Source organism: Sinocyclocheilus anshuiensis, unplaced genomic scaffold, assembly GCF_001515605.1.
Source record: "Sinocyclocheilus anshuiensis isolate Anshui unplaced genomic scaffold, SAMN03320099.WGS_v1.1 scaffold103, whole genome shotgun sequence".
In the NCBI taxonomy this organism is placed as follows: domain Eukaryota; kingdom Metazoa; phylum Chordata; class Actinopteri; order Cypriniformes; family Cyprinidae; genus Sinocyclocheilus; species Sinocyclocheilus anshuiensis.
The window spans coordinates 1,385,421-1,405,389 of record NW_015548201.1 but is presented as its reverse complement, the minus strand read 5'-3'; the positions used below and the strand labels follow the sequence as shown (position 1 = coordinate 1,405,389).

Here is a 19,969-nt window from a genome sequence, read left to right as displayed (position 1 = left end):
CTGCGGTATACGCTGTGTTTTTCATGTCTCCTAAGACTGAAAGTGTAGGAATCCCTCCGGTTGAGTGCAGTGTAGAGAGTAACATGACTCTCCTCCTCCTGTTGGTGCGAGCGAGCGGTCAGTCACGTGTGTGTGACTTACGCGATCGGCAACCGGATGGGCGATGGGCTCTGATTGGTTAGCTAGCCCAGTGTGTTGTGATTGGCTAAATCGCCTCTAGTGTGCGTCTTTTCCCGAGGGTGGGGTTTATCTGGGTTTGTAATGTCACGAACCCGGGAAGTAACTTCTTGTAGTCCCTACCAGCCGGTCAGTCACGTGTGTGTGACTTACGCGATCGGCAACCGGATGTTTTTTGTCTTATTGCAACTCTTCTCTGTTCTGGACTTGCACAAACTGCGTTGCAATGCAATCATTTTCCAAAATGTCATTTATAGGAAAATATCTGTCTGTAAAAAAAAAAAATCTTCAGAAAAGTTTACGTGGTATTTTCTTTTCATCTCGTCTCGGTATAGTTCATATTAAAGTAGTGTTTCAGCGAAGAGCTGATTTGTTTACTGGGGTAACCAAGGAAACGCCGTATGGGGTGTTCCTGAAGCACCTCCTGCTGTCAAAGAGTGAATCTGCGTCTCATTCAGAGCTTCTGCTAACTGTCCCACTTTATAGAACAGCCTTTGAGCACAGACCCATTATAAGCTACTCTGCAGGTTCAGGAAACAGTCCTCCATAAAATGCGTCACACAGCATCACACACTGCGGGCTTGAGTGAGCGGCGGCCCGTGGGCTTGAGAAAAGCGTGGCCAGTGGATTCAGCGAAGGAGCGGCCTGCGGGCTTGCGGCAACCACATGTGATGACCCCGGGCTGGACTCCGATTCTGTTTTTGCTTAAAATTGGGTTATTATTAAATCAAATTATGTATATGAAATGTATATGAATTATATAACTAAAATTAAATAACTGTAATTACAGATTTAGGTTAAATAAAGATGTCAGTGTTTATTTTTCTTCTTTTTAGGAAACGAATCAAAGGAAAAATAAACAAATTCAACTGTTCATAATATTCTGTATGTTGCTCAAAAACAAAATATATTGTGTTCAGTGGAAAAAGTTTTTTTTTTTTTTTTTACTTTATGCACCAAGAGCTTGTAACACTCCAAAGAGAAAGGAAAAATTGAAATCGCATCATATAACCCCTTTAAGAGTAGGCTAACTTTAAAAAACAAGTACTAGTATCATAGATACTAGTCACTCTAATGGAATAGGCCTATTACATATTAAAACGGCTTGCCATAGCTGAGGTTCCTGCTGTGAAGCTCGTGTGTGTGTTTCCCTCTGGCCGGAGCACAACTACAGGCGGAAGTTACAGGCGCTTGTGTTGGTGAGGTGAACATCTCCCATGGTGAGAACGTGAAAAGCAGCGTAAAGGATAAACAGCAGGCGTTTGTGACGATTTTAACATCAGCACATCATATATGTGGACGCGGTGGATTTATTTTCCCTTCCTGCATTGGCAGACTGCTGGTTTTCGTCGATAAAGGCAGACTGTGAAGCTCTCACAGTAACTAACACACGCGCTTTGATTGGAACGTTCAGACACTCTGTTACATTGATACATTGTGGCCAAACGGCGCGTTTCCGACTCTTTTTAATTCGCTGAAGCGGGAGAGAAGAAACATTCACTTTATTCAGCGATGACTCGATTGGGTTTAACATAACTGCTAAATCACGTATGTGACTTACACAACAGCCAACCTAGTGCCTTTTATTTTGGGGTTTTGCACTGGATTTACATTGTAAGTGACAGAGATGGCAGACAGCGGTCGGGTGAAGCACGACAGCCCGAGCTCGAGCCCCGGACCCAGAAGAAAAAGGACGCAGCAGTCGCCCGGTTCAAAGGCGCGGTATTCGGTTAACGCTCCCGGACACTGCTTTCGGAGAGTGACCCTGACCAAACCGACCTTCTGCCATCACTGCAGCGACTTCCAACTTTACAGATCTTCTTTATGCACCAAGAGCTTGTAACACTCCAAAGAGAAAGGAAAAATTGAAATCGCATCATATAACCCCTTTAAGAGTAGGCTAACTTTAAAAAACAAGTACTAGTATCATAGATACTAGTCACTCTAATGGAATAGGCCTATTACATATTAAAACGGCTTGCCATAGCTGAGGTTCCTGCTGTGAAGCTCGTGTGTGTGTGTTTCCCTCTGGCCGGAGCACAACTACAGGCGGAAGTTACAGGCGCTTGTGTTGGTGAGGTGAACATCTCCCATGGTGAGAACGTGAAAAGCAGCGTAAAGGATAAACAGCAGGCGTTTGTGACGATTTTAACATCAGCACATCATATATGTGGACGCGGTGGATTTATTTTCCCTTCCTGCATTGGCAGACTGCTGGTTTTCGTCGATAAAGGCAGACTGTGAAGCTCTCACAGTAACTAACACACGCGCTTTGATTGGAACGTTCAGACACTCTGTTACATTGATACATTGTGGCCAAACGGCGCGTTTCCGACTCTTTTTAATTCGCTGAAGCGGGAGAGAAGAAACATTCACTTTATTCAGCGATGACTCGATTGGGTTTAACATAACTGCTAAATCACGTATGTGACTTACACAACAGCCAACCTGGTGCCTTTTATTTTGGGGTTTTGCACTGGATTTACATTGTAAGTGACAGAGATGGCAGACAGCGGTCGGGTGAAGCACGACAGCCCGAGCTCGAGCCCCGGACCCAGAAGAAAAAGGACGCAGCAGTCGCCCGGTTCAAAGGCGCGGTATTCGGTTAACGCTCCCGGACACTGCTTTCGGAGAGTGACCCTGACCAAACCGACCTTCTGCCATCACTGCAGCGACTTCATATGGGGGATTGTCGGGTTTGTTTGTGAAGGTAAACGATGCTTTATGGATTCACTTGGTCGGCAGGTTCCATTCAGCAAAGCAATGTCAACAAAGCGTCTTTAAATTCTCTTGTGCTAAATTTACACCGAAAAGGTGGTACAGAAGCGCTTTTGAAGTGGTATTTAGGTGTCTTTACAGACTGTTTAATGCTGCTCAGATGTGAAAAATGCATATGCGATATATATGATAGTGCTAAATGAATACTCTTAAATAAACAATATTTGTCAGTTGACCGTTTAATGCATTTTACATCACTTAACCATTTATTTTAAAGTGAACGCATCTGATTTGATTTCAAATAGAATTTTCTCATACCAGTTTGATTGACAGATTATGATCGGTGCATGTGCCGTCCTGGAAAGCGAAGGAATGAAGCAGGTAATGTTTAAAAAAAAAAAAAAAAAGCAAGCAGGATGTTCAGCATTTCTCTCTCTCCTCCACACCTCCCTCTCGAAAGAATGATCGAATAGGCTAGCTTTTATACTAAGTGGGGAAGACAGATTGATGCAGATTCGATCCAACACACTCCTCCTGTTGGACAGGAATCCGTGATTGGCTGGTCATGTGCAGGAGGACACTTTGATGAGTTCCAACTGATGGAGGCCGGTGACCATGTGAGAAGATCTGTACTATTCTCACTTCAGTCAGTTAGATGTTTACCATATGTGTTTTTCTTTACAGAGCTGCTTATTTGAGTTACAAATAAGCAAGTAGTTGTTTAGCATGTTAGATTAGACTTTAATCCAAAGCAGTCCTTCTTAACAAACCTCAGTGATGCCCAGTGGTAATGGTTCAATGATTTCCTTTTGCAGGATTCAAGAGTACAACCGACAGCCCAGCTTACAATTAATTAAGGCAAAAAAAAAAAAAGATGCAAAAGAACCATAGCTGTGGTTCATATGACTCTTCGAGTATATTCCAAGTTTTCAGAAGTCATACAGTATCTTTGTGTAATGAGCAAATCAATATTTGACCGCAATGGCTGCAAACAAATAATTGAATAAGTGAATTGAACTTGACTACTGGATTAGGTCATTTAGTGAATGACTCATTCACTTCTTCTCTCATAAACTCTGATGAATGCAAGTTAGGGTGGATACCAGTCTTTTCAATTAATAAAAACTTAAATTTGCAATACAGAGTATGATTTCGGAATACATAGTACATGAGTCATATGGACAACTTTTATGATGCTTTTGTGTCATTTATGAAGCTTTTATTTATTGTAGTGCATGGGGGAAAAGCACCAGTTTTATCTCCTTTTGTATTCAGTTCTGGGTTAGTAACTCTTGGCTTTGCAGAATCTGTGATAGAGTATCCTCTCTAAAGACCAGCCAGAGTATAATCTATGGCTGAACTGATTTCTTTTGAATCTTTATGAGAATTTATCACAATGATGCTGAGCTGTATGTTTTAATTTTTTATGTGAAAATGACAGCAAAATAATCATAATGGAGCCAAATCCCCTTCCATCTGATTTCTATATGTAAAACATGTTTTTTCCTCATGCACATAGAGTGATTGAAATCTAGATCAGTCTTGCCCTTTTTTGCCCTGTTGCTGTTTCCTAGGTAGATTTTAATCCACTATGTTATGCTGTTCACCAGGGTTTCACTACAGGCCCTGTATGAATGATTCTGGCAGATTCAAGCAGCATTACTTTAGAGACAAGTGGACTGGATTTATGTGGCCGTGAGATTGTCAGGGCAGGATGTTGATTGACAAATGTGGATGTTACAAGGCAGAGTTAGGCAGAAATGAGACGTTTCTGTTACGTAATGTTGCTGCAGTGAAGTCGTGATTGACTCTTCCAGGTTGGCATGGCAACACATAGTCCAGTGGAGCGAGGCGGCAGGCTGGATGCTGTAGCCAGATGGACCAAGAGAGAGTAGAACATAAACACACGCATGCTCTACATTGTCATTCGTATTGTGTGTTTATTGCATTGGTGAAGAGACTAGTAACATGTCAGGCTTAGACTAATGAATTAACGTACTTATTAAATTGTATTCATGACTGCTGTTTTTAAATGCAAGACATGACTATAGTCTCTTGTTATGATCGACTGATATAATGCAGATAAACAAGACGTACTTAACATTTCTAAAATTAGGACTTATTTTAGTGAAAACTAAATTCACATAAATACTTGAAAGCAAAATATGTGCATTATGGTATACTGATGCACATAAATGGAAATTCTTGTTCGAACACGAAAAGTGCTAGCATTAAAGTAGTCACTAGTTGGAATAATTGACCATTCTATAATGTAAAAAAAAAAATATTATGTAAAAATATAATAGTAATTTAAGTCTTTGTATTGTACTAACTTATTTTAATTGGTGTGGCTTTAAAATAGGCTCTATCAATTTTTAAAGTTTTGCATAGCAGTCTTGTTTAAAGTCAGTATTACATTAATCAAATTCTAAATATCAAGATGTCCATAAAATAACTTTCAACATTATTTTTGGATATAACGCATAAAGCAATTATGAATCGGCTTGTAAACAAGAGGTCTATCTTGGAAAATCCAAATATGTTTTAAATACATTTTTAATAAGTATTTCAATTGTGCATGCACAACTATTTACATTACCGTACTATTTAATTATGATTAAAACGGAATAATTCAAAATCTAAAGATTTTTGGCCTACTGTGAAAAACGATAACATTAAAATAGTAAAATGGTATCAAAATTAACTGGTTTTATTCAAGTCAGAAATATTTTTAACATCACCGAATCAACTTAAATATATTCACTTATTCAAACTAAATCAATATATATGGGTTAAATGAGGTAGAAATAACTCTTTATGGTAACAGTTGCAAAATACAGTTGGCATTGAAATTTTGGTCATTGAAAATTAAATTGAGAGAATTTAGAAAAAAAATAAATAAAAAATAGAAAGACAGTTTATACAGTAAAGGTATATATTGTCATTCTAATTTTAATTAGTTTTTTTTTTTTTTATCAAAATTTTCTGAAAAATTACTTTTTAATTTTCAGTGGTCAAAATGTGTGTGTACCCCTAGAATTCGCCACTGACTTCCTATAGATTTTGGAATTAACATGAGGTGAAACTCCGGCTACATATTCTGTCACTAGTGTTTTGCATGTTAGACTTAACAAAAATGTTGCTAAAACAGTTTCATGGTTCATATGACAAAGGTTTGTGTTGAACAGACTTTGTGATTTCCTTAACAGCATGTGCATGTAGTTTCTAACTGTTTCTGATTTCACAAGAGTGGTAGGCTTTAGAGTGTGCGTGAGAACGCGTCTGTGGTACAGTAAACTTTAGAATGTTTTCCTTGCTCTTGTGGTTGTGATAGTGAGAGGAGCTCTGCCTGACCAGCGAGATCACTTCCTGTCTCTGGTAAGCATGAAAAGCAACAAATGCATCAGTGAGGTTCAGTCTGTACTGAGGGCCAAAGTGGGCTCTGACAGCACCTTAAATTGGGCACACAACGATCCAGCGGTCAGTGCTCTTGTCTTTCGTGCAAATTGTTCTTTTGAGCAGTAAATGCTGTTGCTTGATGTTTGAAAATCTTTGTGAAATTTCACCTAGTCATAGGTTGACTACTATTTTGCAATTCATTTTGGTATTATAAAAGATTTATTATGCACTGAATTCAGTTCTGAATTGTGAAAATTACGACATGGTACACTGGGCTGAGAGTGGACTGCTGAGAAAGAATGGCAAGTTTTCTTTTTGCTTAAGCTGCTGAACCCACATATCTTGGCAATATAATGCACCATAATTCTGTGGCCTGCACTAAATCTCTCTCTTTTTTTCCCTGCAGTGTGTAACTTCATGTCACATGAGAAGTGTTTGAAGCACGTCAGGACCATGTGTTCCTGTATGGCTCCCACACAAGTTCAGGTGAGAAAAACATGCCACATATGACAGGGTAGACAAACATTAACTTTATGGGTAGATCTCATGAAAATTGTAAAAAAACATAATCAGGTCATATTTAAAAAGTTGTATGATTTTTCACCTTTGAGACTTTTATTATATTATAGTGTTACTTTTTATTTTGCATTTATCGGTAAAAACACTCCATTACAAAAATGAGAATCTAATGGAATTTTTTAAATAAAAAAATATAATAAAATAAAAACATTTTAAATATTATTAAAATAAAAATAGAAATATATTTTAAATAAAATAAACTTAAATTATTCTTAAAGTCAAACATCTAAATACATTGAGAAAAAAAAGGTTATAATGGTTTTATAAAATAAATGTGCTTCATTGTCTTTGTACAAAATATGTTTTCTTTTTTTGTGAATGTAACTTGGACATGATCTTATGCGATTCACCCTTATTGGATATTACACTTATAAGGCAAGACCAGGTTGCTTTCACTAACAGCATTATTGAGGCATCACAACGCTGGATGGATGCTCTTGATGAAACGTCTTGAACAATCATGCTGTTAATGAAGAATGATCAAGCTGTTTTGCAGGGTATGATCATGCAAGAACGATCATAATTAGCAGTTGATGCTTTACCTGTCTTATCCGTGGCTTTGCATTACAAACAGGAAGTACATTACACCCTGAATCTCCATTGAATTATTTAGTCCTCATATACTGACTGGAACCGTTTTGCTCAGTGACACAGCAGTCAGTGTAGCCCTTTGTCCGGCCTTCATAATGAATTACTGATGACTTCCAGCCGTGTTGTGGTCTTTCATGAAGGCCAAGTGTCAGCCAGCCTTTGTGCCTTTTGATAGCAGCTCTCCTAGCAATCTAGAGCTTTATCATAACAGCCTAGAACGGACGTTTTTGTTGTTTATCTCTATGTGCGGATATAATGCAGGGCCATCATTGTCCCGTGCACGGGGTGAGGAGGCCCACTTATACAAATTTTGTCCCAATCCCTATGAATTTTAGCAGTGGCCTTGGTGATATGAACATATTGTGTTGGCATGCTGATTTGGTTTGTTACACTTTGCTCTAGAATATTTGATTCTGTTTGCTAGTCACATTTGGGGTGGTCAAATTTTTTTTCCCACCATTGTTCATAGTAACTTGCTGGTGATACTTTAATGTATTTTGTATCAATCTTGATGTGTGACATTGTGGCTAAATGTCGTACAGTAGCTAGCTAATTAGTCCATAGAATAAATACTTGTGTGTATAGTGTGTTTTTTATTTCTATATATTTCTATATTTATATTCTATATAAATTTCTAAACAATTCTATATATTTGTTGTATATTTTATTTTTGTTTTATATTTCTGTATAGCTTAAAAATGTTTATTTATTTATTTTCATTTTTTTTTCATCTAATATTTATATCTTATTTTATTTAAGCTTTATTTCAATTATTGAAAACCATTTTTATTAGTTTTTGTTTTAGTTAACAATGACAACTGTGCTTGTCTGATTGCTAAACCAGTTATTTATGGCATTGTAATGGACACATTTTTACTAGATTAAAGATTAAATAGTTAGATTAAATAATTAAATTAAAATCAGGAACTCATGTCCATGTATTTATTTATTTGTCATTTAAAAGGTAATTAATTAATTGGGACTAGAATGTAATAAGTGAGATTTTTAATAAGTCAGGATTTTTTTTCCATAATAATGACTAAACTGTACTTTATGTATTGATTGTATCAATCAGATATACAAAAAGGCTTTAAAGAGTTGCTTTGGCTTGAAGAAAATCTGCTAAATATAAAATAGGATGTACATTTAGCATGAAACAATGAACAGTTCTGGTTAACAGCATGTGATAAAGTAACCTCATGAGATGCTCGCTGCTTGGAAACTGCATCCTCTCAATGTGCTGATGCTACATGTGTTGCCGCATCAGGGCTCAGTTCACAGCAAGAAAAGTCTGCCTTGCTTTAGCCAAATGGCACAGAGGTGACACCGACTCAGTAGCCCCTCACTCAGAACAAAGATCCAGGGGGCGGGGGTGGAGATGGGTGGGTTTAGGGATCAGGGGGTGGAGACGGGTAGGTTTAGGTATATGTAAGGTGGGAGGAGTTGGATCTGGATCCAACCTTGCCCCCTGGATCTTGTGTTCTGCAGTGAGGACCATATCCACAGACTGGCCAATTGCATCAGAGCAGCCGCAGGGCATGACAGGAGGCTGAGTCAAGCACCATGCCACAGCAAAACATAATTTAGACCGAAAGATAATGAGGTGGAACAGAAACCATTGGTCTGAATGAAAGACGGGCCTTCAGAGACTCTTCTGGAAGTTTGCCTTCATACTTAATGCATGCAGAGACAAACAAGAAAGTGCATGCAGTGTTTTTATTCTCTTTTTCTAGTTTATTTGGCTGGAAGACTGATGTGTTCAGTTTGAAAAGGAAATGGATGTGACTTTTTTTTATAAACTGGCTGAAGACTTTTCTCAGCTCTGTGTGTGTGTGTGTGTGTGTGTGTGTGTGTGTGTGGGTGTTGTAGGAGTGGGTCAGTATCCGAGCCAACTGCTCCATTAACCTTTACTCAACAACCTCACTGAACCAATGTCACGATTATGTTCAGTTTAGTTCAGTTCCTGTCATGTCTTACTCTGTTATGAGCGCTCATTAGTTACCATGGTTTCTAATTAGTTAATCCTTGTCCAGCTATCCCTGTTTAGTTCCCTCATTTACCATGTGTGTAGTCCTGATTCTGTTCTTTTTGGGTTATTATCTTGTGTTGTGTTGTTCTACACCCGTGTTCTCAGTAAAGTCTTCTTTGAAGTTTGAATCTCACGCCTGTATTCCTCGTTCCTCGACAGCTCGTGACAACGCATCTGAGGAAATACGAACACAACAGTTGCAGCCATTCGACACTGTTATTACTGAAAATCGAGAATATGTCCTTTAAGACTCGAAAAAGTTTTGAATAGTTATGTATCACTTGTGAATAAGTGGAAATAATTTGTTTAATAAATTTGAAATCAAGAAATCATGCGCACACAACACATTTAACTTCTGAAATGTGACAGATTTCCTTATGAAACAAAACATATTGGCAAGATAAAATGTAGGGTTATGTTAGTGGAAAAGTAAGGTCATTTAAGGGTTAGCAAAAGTAAATTTAATGAAGTTGTGAAATAACACTTTTCTGTAGAATAACTTGCACTGTTGAAACGTACAATAAGGGATCAGTGTTATTTTAGTACAGGGTTTCTGAGTCTTAAAAAGGTCTTAAAAAGTTTTAATTCGCCTTCCACAAATTAAGGCCTAAAAAGGTCTTAAATCGGAGCAGAAAGTCCTAAATTCGTAAAATCATGGCATTAAATGTTGCATGCACTAAAAAAAAAAAAAAAGAATATCTTCTAGTATTTTTGTTTTGTTTTCCAGTACAAATATCTAAACATCAAGATACATTTACTTGATGCAAATTGAACATGAAGTCTTCTTTTCTGAGAAATAATAATAAATAAAAAAAATGTGAGTTTATGCATAAAGCAAGAACAAATATGGCTATGGGGTATGAAAATCTTGAAATTAAGCTGATTGAGACTATTGGCAGATATTTGTTATTGTTTTAGTTATAAACTTGCCTAATTTTATAATTTTCTTATAAATATTGACATTGTTCCATTCAATTTATTATTTTACTTGGTCTTAACTTTATCATTATAAAACCTGCATAAACCCTGTAGTAGTATTTATATGCTATTATAGTATCTATTATATTATGTATTATAGTAGCTTTTATTTTTATAGTTTCCTTTGTAATTTTTGTTTAAGTTTTTGTATTTTTTTTCTGTGCTTTTGACATTTTTATTAGTACTTTAAAAAAAATGTTTAGCTTTGATTTATTTTTAATTTATTATTAAACTTACTTGGAAACATTATTATTATTTCTAATTTTCTGTAAAGTTTTTTGAGTTCAAGTTTTGTATTTTATTTTATTTCGGCTTTATTTCAATTATTAATTCAGTTAATAATTTTAGTTTTAGTTAGCAATAACCACTGCCAGGGACATTTAGTAGAGACATAAATTGAGTCATTTTTAATTTGATGTTGTCTTTAAAGTAATTACTCACAATTTAGGTTTGATGAATCACGAATCTTAATCGATAATATGAATATCAATCAAAACAACAAAAAGAGTGAAAGCTTTATATATTACATATAAAGACTAGCAAAACCAAGCATCATTTTTCCATCCATTTTTTCCAAAAGCACTATTTCAGTTTTAGTAGAGTACCTCAGCAGTAGCCAGTAGCCACAGAGCAGTGGGCAGCCATTTTTGCTGCCAATCACTTTGGGATCAGAGAGATGGGCTAATGACAGGAAACAAGGTCACGTCCGGTAGGATGCTCTGCAGTCTACTGTAGTGACTCCCCTGGGAGGCCAAGAGCCAGTGAGGATGTGCAGCTCAAGGACACATGCCGTAGGGGGTGTGTGTGTGTGTGAGAGAGAGAGAGAGAGAGAAAGAGAGAGAGATGGAGAGAAGTGAAGTGAAGTGGTGTCCCATACTCGTAATTTGTGCTCTGCATTTAACCCATCCAAGAGCACACACTCAGCAGTGAGTAGTGAACACACACACACACACACACACACCCAAAGCAGTGGGCAGCCATTTTTGCTGCGGCTCTCTCTCTTAAGTCCGACTCTCTTAACCATTAGGCCACGACTGCCACGGAGAGGGAGATGTGTGTGTGTGTGTGCTTGTATGGGGCCTCATCATCAAAGATTTGATTACTTCGGCAACCTTAAACACAAAACCTCGCCATATTTTCCTCTGTATTACGTGGAATTATATTTTTGTCCCTAGAGTTTAGGTATTTTCTGTGCAGTGGCTGTATTTTGGATCGTGACATTTCTCAGCATTATGAAAATGTTGACAGTCCAGGCTTCTAAACAGCTGTTCCGTGTCTGTGAGCTCACAGACATCAGCGAGTTCGATTTCTGGCTCCTTCACAAGCGTCTAAATAGCCTGATTTGCTTGAGCAAATGTCAAGCTATTTTTCTTTGTGTTCTCAAGCCATATATCCAGATACTGAGTGAAGCACCTAATCTATCCCATCGTACACTGTGCTGTGTTCTGTCGTGAGAACGTCAGCCCCTAAATGTCACTTCATTTTTTTTTTCACTGATGTTGACAGGTCTTCCTAGCTGCACAGTCCCCTGCCTTTTTGCAGTACTTGCATGTTCACTATCAGAGAAAAACATAGTTGCTTTTAGGGGTAAAACAGCTTGTCACTGGTCCAGTACCCTCAAAGAGGCACCTTTGCTTCTATTAGTATGTTAAGGGTATGGAAAAAAAATACTATGGACAGTAACAGTTACCGTCAACTGTTTGTTTTGGAGTAAACGATGACAGAATTTTCATTTTTGGGTGAACCATCCCTTTAATAATAGTATAGACTATTTGAGGTTACATAAGTTTGGGGTATACACTTTTTTTTAATAGCTACTAATTCAAAATGTTATTTAGCATAGATGCATTAAATTAATCAAAAGTGAAAGCAAAGACATTTAAAATGCAAAATATTTTTATTTCAAATAAATGTTCTTTTGAACTTTCAATTTATCAAATAATCCTGAAAAACATGGTTTCCACAAAAATATTAAGCAGCTAACTGTTTTAAACGTTGATCTTAATACTGTTTCTTGAGCACAAAATAGAAGAATGATTTCTGGAGGATCATGTGACACTGAAGTGATGAATGCTGAAAAATCAGCTTTGCCATCACATTAATAAATTACATATTAAAATATATTAAAATAGAAAACAGTTATTTTAAATTGTAATAATTTTTGCTACAATATTACTATTCTTACTGTATTTTTATCAAATAAATACAGCCTTGGTGAGCATGAGAGGCTTCTTTCAAAAACATACTCAAACAAATTTAGTTTCACAGTGTTTCTTTATAGTGTCCTCTGAATTTTAGCTGGGTATGAGAAACTGGGATGGGGACAAAATGACACACTCCACCTTTAAGAATGCTTAATGGAAATGTTCAGCAGCATAGACATCCTAAAGGGAGTTTTCCGCCAATTAAAGGGAGTTTTTCCTGTGTGGGAGAATTACAAGGATGTTTTTTTTGTAGCATGGCGAATGAAGATCAGCTCAAGAGCATGTCTCTCTAGATTTTACTCACCCAGACGTCTTGGACGATTGGTTTGGTAACAGAACACCCCTCTAACCACTTATTCACCAGCCCACCAAAGTGTTTGTAGAATTATTTACCAACCTGCACATCAAGCAGCCAAAGACCTGGAGATATTTATCCAGAGCAGGCACAGTGCTGCCCGTTCAAGAGAGAGGAAATGGGAAGGAGAAGGCAGAAAGACTGATATCTTCTCCCCTGTTTCTGTGCAGTCACAATCTGCTGTGTGATTCAGAACGTGTTCCCGTGAAATCAGTTGTTACAGATGGACACACGCAACAAGACAGCCCGGCTGGGATTTGTCACTGCATCCCTTCACTATATCAGAACAGTTTGCTCTGGGTCTTTGAAAGCTCCAGCCAGGCTCACATTAAAGTTGTATCCTGGATGTTATTTAGCTGGATTCCATTTCCAGTTACAAGTGGGTATCTTTACGTACTTTGTGATTCCATTTGATTCATTTCAATCAGTCACAGTCCAATTCCAAAGTGATTCTCAATGCATCTGATTTTTTCTTGTTTTCAGTGTAAATGCACTGTTTTACAGTATACATGCTGCTGCAGACACATACCATTTTGTCTTATGTATACTTTTTCTTTTTTTTTTAAAAATCAAATGCTGAATTTGTGTGGATCGATCCAGAATCATTTGAAAATTAATAATGATGCATTGGTGCAAAATGGAAAATGGCACTTACATATTCTTTTTTTTTTTTTTTGTATGCAATAATGATCCAAATGGTTTCCTTGATCCGATCACAGTACATTATACTTAGTTTTTCAAGTGTTCATGTGCTATCTGATTATGAAACGATCAACCAAAATTGCATGTTAGATGTAAAGGGGGCTTCTATAGGAAGTAAATGTGTGAAAGGAAAAGGAGAACCACTCACAGACCATTTGGCTTTTCTTTGATTGCATTTAAATTGCATATGTTTGTTTAAACAGGTTAAATGCTTTTAAATATAATGCTTGAATACACTCTAACAGAGGAAAGATTAGGTTTCAGTGTTGTATTACGTTCACTTATCTGAATGTACTTATTTACTGTAAGCTGAAATTGGACATCTAAGAATGGCCCATGTGGTATATGGCACTTCTTGTTCTATATTCTGTTATTTTGACAAATGCTATACATTGAAACTTTCCTTTTTTAGGTGGTTCTTTATGGTCTGCAATAGGGCTGTGCGATTTTGAAGAAAAATGTGATATGCGATACCTTGTTAAAAAATGCTATATTCGATATGCGATACCATATTGCTTAAAGTGTGAAAAATCAATTTCAATTATATTTTAAAATATTTAAAAATTAAAATTATATAGCCAATTTGTTTCACATTCTTTCTTGGAAAAGAAAGAATCACTATAACTTCTGAAAGTGACCAGCAGTGTTTTAGCAGTACATAAAAAGTAATGTCACAAATCAGAAAATGTCATTTTAACATCAGTGTGAACATACAAACAAAAAAAATTAATGACACTAATTTTATATAATTGTAACTTTGCTTTCCATACACTTTTAAGTACTTCTTCATATACCACAGCAAAAACTATAGTCTGAGAAAGTTCAAACATGATTAAAGGCAAGTGAGCAGTCAGTAAAAAAAAAAAGAAAAAAAAGAAATGCACGTTACAAGCATAGATAATATAAACAGTAGTATTCAGATACAGAAATTTAATAATTAAGTGTAAAATAACACTGCATAGTGTTCACTGTATGAATTAAATTTAGATTAATCTTTGTTATAGCTGTTTTGTAGTTTGGTTAACATTAGTGACATATTCAGCAGCACGTATTTATAGGCTGCTGTCCTTTTAAATCCGACTGCACGGATCCAGTATAATGATACACATCCGATTTCTTTCTCAGCTGTTTGCATTAATTTAAAATATAACTGACTGCGTTTACGAGAATGATCATCGAGACGATACATTTGCGATATTTCGATAATTTCGATATATCGTGCAGCCCTAGTCTGCAACACAATCAGATCCTATTATTCATTTCCATGGGGAATCTTTAGCTCTTTGCTGGTACATGAGGTCAAAAAGAAAAGACATCAGCTATTTAAATTCTAAATGCCCTCTGCATTTCTACTCCCCTCCCCCAGACAGGAAGGAAGTTCGTGCATCATGCTTTCCCACCATTCACTCCACTCTAACAGGAAGTGATGTCACACAGAGGTACATACAGATCGGGCAGTGCTCACTGGCACATAACTAGCCCATTAGTCATGTCTGATTTGTGATTAAATAGTTAGAATAAACCAGTTATTTTTAATTACTCTGTCAAATTGGTTTGCAAAACTGAGACCTTTAGGTAAAATGGTATGCAGATGACTAGGCACAGATGAAATATGCCGACACATTTCCTTGCGGTTTTTGAGATAAAATCTCAAAACATGGCAAAATGTGTTAAACTGCAGAACCTGAGAAATCTACTGAGTAGGGTGTAGATTTCTTGTGGGCCTGGAAATGACTCAAACAGATCACTGAATCATTTTGAACCTGTTCTTTGAAACCTAATGATTTGTTAAAGTGAATCAGACCTCCCAGACAATGTGAACATAACCGTGTGAGTTAGTTTCAGTTTCAGCGCAATGTGCCCTTCAAGTAGAGTTGGAAATATTGTAATGACAAGTTTCAAGCACATGAATGACCAATCAAAGTTGTATTTACAAATGGGAAACTCACAATTCTAGATGATGCACAAGTTGCCGAGTTGTGATGTTGGCAGGGCTGTATCGATTTGAAACATGGCGGAAACACTGATCTATAATATAGGTGATATTGCATCTTTAATCCATATAGAGATCAGTTAGTGAAAACCAAGTCTTTTGCACATGGTGTTAATCACTCAATATTCACGGTTTGCTTCACATACAGCTGTGATGCCATGTATACTTAAGTGATAGAAATTAATATTTTTCTTTTTGTATTTAGATGTAATCAGTAGCTGAAAACAAAGCAAAAAAATTATATTGTGAATAATAGATGTTCACAATATCATTATTTTGTTTTGTTTTTTAGATACTTCAATGTTATGATTCCGACTTGAACGCATGACCTGTTGTAATAACGAACGCCTGACTCGGAGGTACGAGTTTTGCTGGTGCACTTGAAGGCAGTGCAAGTCTCAGATTTATTGTATTAATCATTCTTCTCCTTGTTTGTGGTATAGGTTCCTGTAGCGCACTGTTTCGGTCCCGCCGGCCAGAAGAAGAGGTTCTGTTGTGTTTGCCGAAAGCATCTGGAAGGCAGTTCAGCTCTGCGCTGTGAAGGTGTGTGTGTTTTTCTTTTTTTCTACAGTATGATGGCATCAGGATGTTTTCACCCTAGTAATGATTCCAATCACTTTATTTAAGGGCATTGATCACATGACATGAGCTGACTTTGCCACAAAAAGAATACCAAACCTGTCCAAATAAACAAATTTTGGCTCAATTCTGACCATTTTTCTGTCAGAATGAATGCATTTCAAATAGGTTAGTCAATCATAACAGAAGTAATTTACATTTTGTCTTAAAGGGATAGTTCACCCAAATAAAAATTCAGTCATGATTTACTCTCCCTCTTTTTGTTCCAAACCTGTATGACCATCTTTTTTCAGTGGAACATAAAAGAAGATTTGTGTGTGTGTGTGTGTGTGTGTGTGTGTGTGTGTGTGTCTATACTATGGAAGTAGTTTGGCTACCATCATTCTTCAAAATATAGAGTGAATAAATGATGAAAGAATTTATTTTTTTGGTTGAACTGTCCCTTTAAAGCTGTAGTAGCAAAAGCAGTCTGTTTAATTATAAGGGTCAGAGAGAGGGTGGAAAATGTTCATGTTAAATTAAATTACAGTCTCGGGAAAATAACCAAAATTGCTAGAAAGGTGTAGGTGTGGCCTATTGAAAGTCTGTCAGTTGCTGTTGGTTAGATATTTTTTCCTTGCTGATATACTTTAAAGGGATAGTTCACCCAAAAATTAAAATTCTGCCATTAATTACTCACTCTCATGTCGTTCCAAACCTGTAAGACCTTCGTTCATCTTCAGAACAAAAATTAAGATATTTTGAATGAAATCCAAGAGCTTTCTGACCCTGCATAGACAGCAGTGCAACTACCACGCTCAAGGCCCAGAAAGGTAGTAAGAACATCGATAAAATAGTCTATGTGACATCAGTGGTTCAAGAGTAATTTTATGAAGCGATGAGAGCAATTGTTTGTGCTCAAAAAAACTAAAGTTTGTTTTAAAAAATAGTTGTTATTTTTGTCTGCGCACGTAACTCAAAGCTTCATAACATTATGGTTGAACAACTGATGTCACATGGACTGTTTTAATGATGTTCTTACTACCTTTCTGGGCTTTGAACGTGGTAGCTGCATTGCTGTCTATGCAGGGTCAGAAAGCTCTCAGATTTAATCAAAAATATCTTAATTTGTGCTCCAAAGCTGAATGAAGGTCTTATGAGTTTGGAATGTCATGAGGGTGAGTAATTAATGACAGAATTTTCATTTTTGGGTGAACTATCCCTTTAAGATGGTTTACTGTTCAGGCTGGTTTGTTTTGCTGGTTTTAGAGGTGTTTTTTACAGTTCTTTCAGTTCTTTGACCAACTAAACTAGCATAGCCAGGCCAGCAACCCAAGCTTAAACAAGCTTAATGGATGAAACTAGGCAGATTAAAGCAGGTTCCCCCCCACAGTGTTATGGTTGTCTTCTGTGCTCAACGGCCTTTCTGCCTTATTTTAATAATCAGATTTTTTGTTTCTTCTGTTTCCTCAAACCATCTTGGTCTTTTATTTTATTAAATTTTTTAAAATTCTGTTATTGCTCATTTGTCTGTGCTGGTCGTCCCTGTTTGGAAAGCAGCTGTTGCCGAGGAAATGGCAGAATGGCCTTTTGCAGTGGGCTGAATTCTAAGAACCGAGCTGAAAAGAAAAACATTGCACTCCAACTCTCTCTTTCTATTTCTCTTCCTCTCTCTGTGCTTACAAAAGGCACAAATGAAGCTCAGAAGAAAAGTCAGTCTTTAATTCCCACGCCCACTCAAACATTTGTTACAGCAACATGAGTTCAGTGACTTTTTCCTCTAGCAGACCTGTAACACCTCACAGGCAGTACTAGTTCATTACATTTCCTCTGTCCTATGGAAATAAAAATGAATTTACCAACTGTTTTGCCTCATGTTTGCTTAGTGGATAAATCATACAAAGAGACTCCATGATCTTTCAGTAACCTCACCTCACATGTCTTTCAGTGTGTGAGCTACACATTCACAGCGACTGTGCCCCGTTCAGCGTTAGCGACTGTCGTGTCTGCCACCAAGATGGAGGGCAAGACGTTGTGAGTATGAGAACCAGGACTGCACCATCTACTGATGTATTAACCTGACTAAAGCCAGTACACCAGATAATAAAACCATGGCTGACCTCCACTTGCTTTTATTATATAAATATAAATTAACATAAATTGTTTTATTTCATAAATTAGAGCTTGCATTAACTGAACGTTACATAATTTACCAAATTTTAAAGTCATTGATGTATAATGCAAAATGATTTCTGGCATTTTGACAGATACTTATCTGGACTTTTCTATACTTCAGAAACGCTCCCACAGCAAAGGATTCTAATAGGGATTAGAATTGAAAAATAAGAAATATAATTTTATTTCCCCTTGAGAAAATAGGTTGTGACATAAGTGAGAATTGGAGAGAAAAACAAGAAACTCCAAGCTTACTCTAGTGGAATAATTCATAGGATGTTGTTTATTGAAATGGGTGACTAGATTGCAAGGTTGCAGCCTGTTTTCTTTTATATTTTCACCTTACAAGAGGCAGAATAATAAATAAAAAAAACACAGTGATTGATGAAACAAAGAGCTTTTGCCACTGAAGTTGTGATGTAAATGGCACAAATACAAAGCGTTACAACATTTTACTGACAAAAAAGAGAGATGGAAAATTTACAAGCCCCATCCACCTAAGTGATGGATAATAATTATATATAGTGCATCCTCTTAGGAACATCTGAGACGTGAAAAGGTGTAAAGGGCAAAAAAATCACTTCATTAGTCAAACAAGTTTGAAGACTGAAATTGTTCCCTAGTACTCAAGATAATTTACTTGATTAGAATATGATCGTCTTATAATTAGATTTACTTACTTATAAATAGAATTATATAATCGGATCATTTCTAATTATAGATCAAACTTTATCCTACCCCTAAAATTGAAGGGAAATGATAGGTTGATAAGAAGCGTAACACAGATGTTGATCCAGGAGCATGTCCTGGGTTAATCACATTCCCTAGTTTTATTTTTGCTCTAGATTTTGTTATTGGCCACATGGTTTTTCCTAACTCATCATCCCCTCCTGCTATGATAGGACACGTACCAGCACCACTGGCGGGAGGGGAACATGTCCTCAGGTGCCCGCTGTGAGGTGTGTCGTCGCACCTGCAGTTCTTCGGACACCCTGGCTGGCATGAGATGCGAGTGGTGTGGGGTTACAGTAAGTGTGTGGTTTTTACAGTTCACCCAATCTTTACTTGTCTTATCATTCAACGCTTTCAGTTTGCCTGTTGTCGGTTGTATTCATCACATAAACGGCTTCATTATTTAGTTATAAGAATGAAGGTGAGTTGGCTTTCAGACTGTCGTGTCTCACAATGAATCAATCTATTATTTAACAGGTGCAATGTAGGATGCAGCTCCTGTCAGCACTCACAACATTGTACTCCATTAAAGTTAAATGGGGGGGGGGTACCTTGCTGTGTTTTTATTCTTTTGCCATTTTGGCAGTGGATATTTTTTCTATTGTCTGGCCTGGTTTCTTGGTTTTAACATGGTTAGGTGCCACATTAACTTTATCAACTTCCAAAACCATTACTATGGCCTGAAATGGGAAAATTCCAAAATTGTTGAACATGTATGTACTTATAGGCTACCATTCAAAAGTTTGGGGTTGGTAAGGTTTTTTTTTTTTTTTTTTTAA

The 19,969-nt window shown here is 36.9% G+C and overlaps 1 protein-coding gene across 1 annotated transcript in view; it reads left to right on the top strand.

Annotated features, from left to right (window-relative positions):
- The first annotated feature begins 2,232 nt into the window (after positions 1 to 2,232).
- Positions 2,233 to 19,969, top strand: part of LOC107653341 (diacylglycerol kinase theta-like) — a 40,038-nt gene continuing 22,301 nt past the window's right edge. Inside the window, 5 exon segments of the mRNA XM_016440036.1 lie at positions 2,233 to 2,887; positions 6,701 to 6,780; positions 16,169 to 16,268; positions 18,232 to 18,317; positions 19,361 to 19,486. Of these exon segments, the coding sequence (XP_016295522.1) occupies positions 2,680 to 2,887; positions 6,701 to 6,780; positions 16,169 to 16,268; positions 18,232 to 18,317; positions 19,361 to 19,486 (600 nt within the window). The 5' untranslated portion in view covers positions 2,233 to 2,679.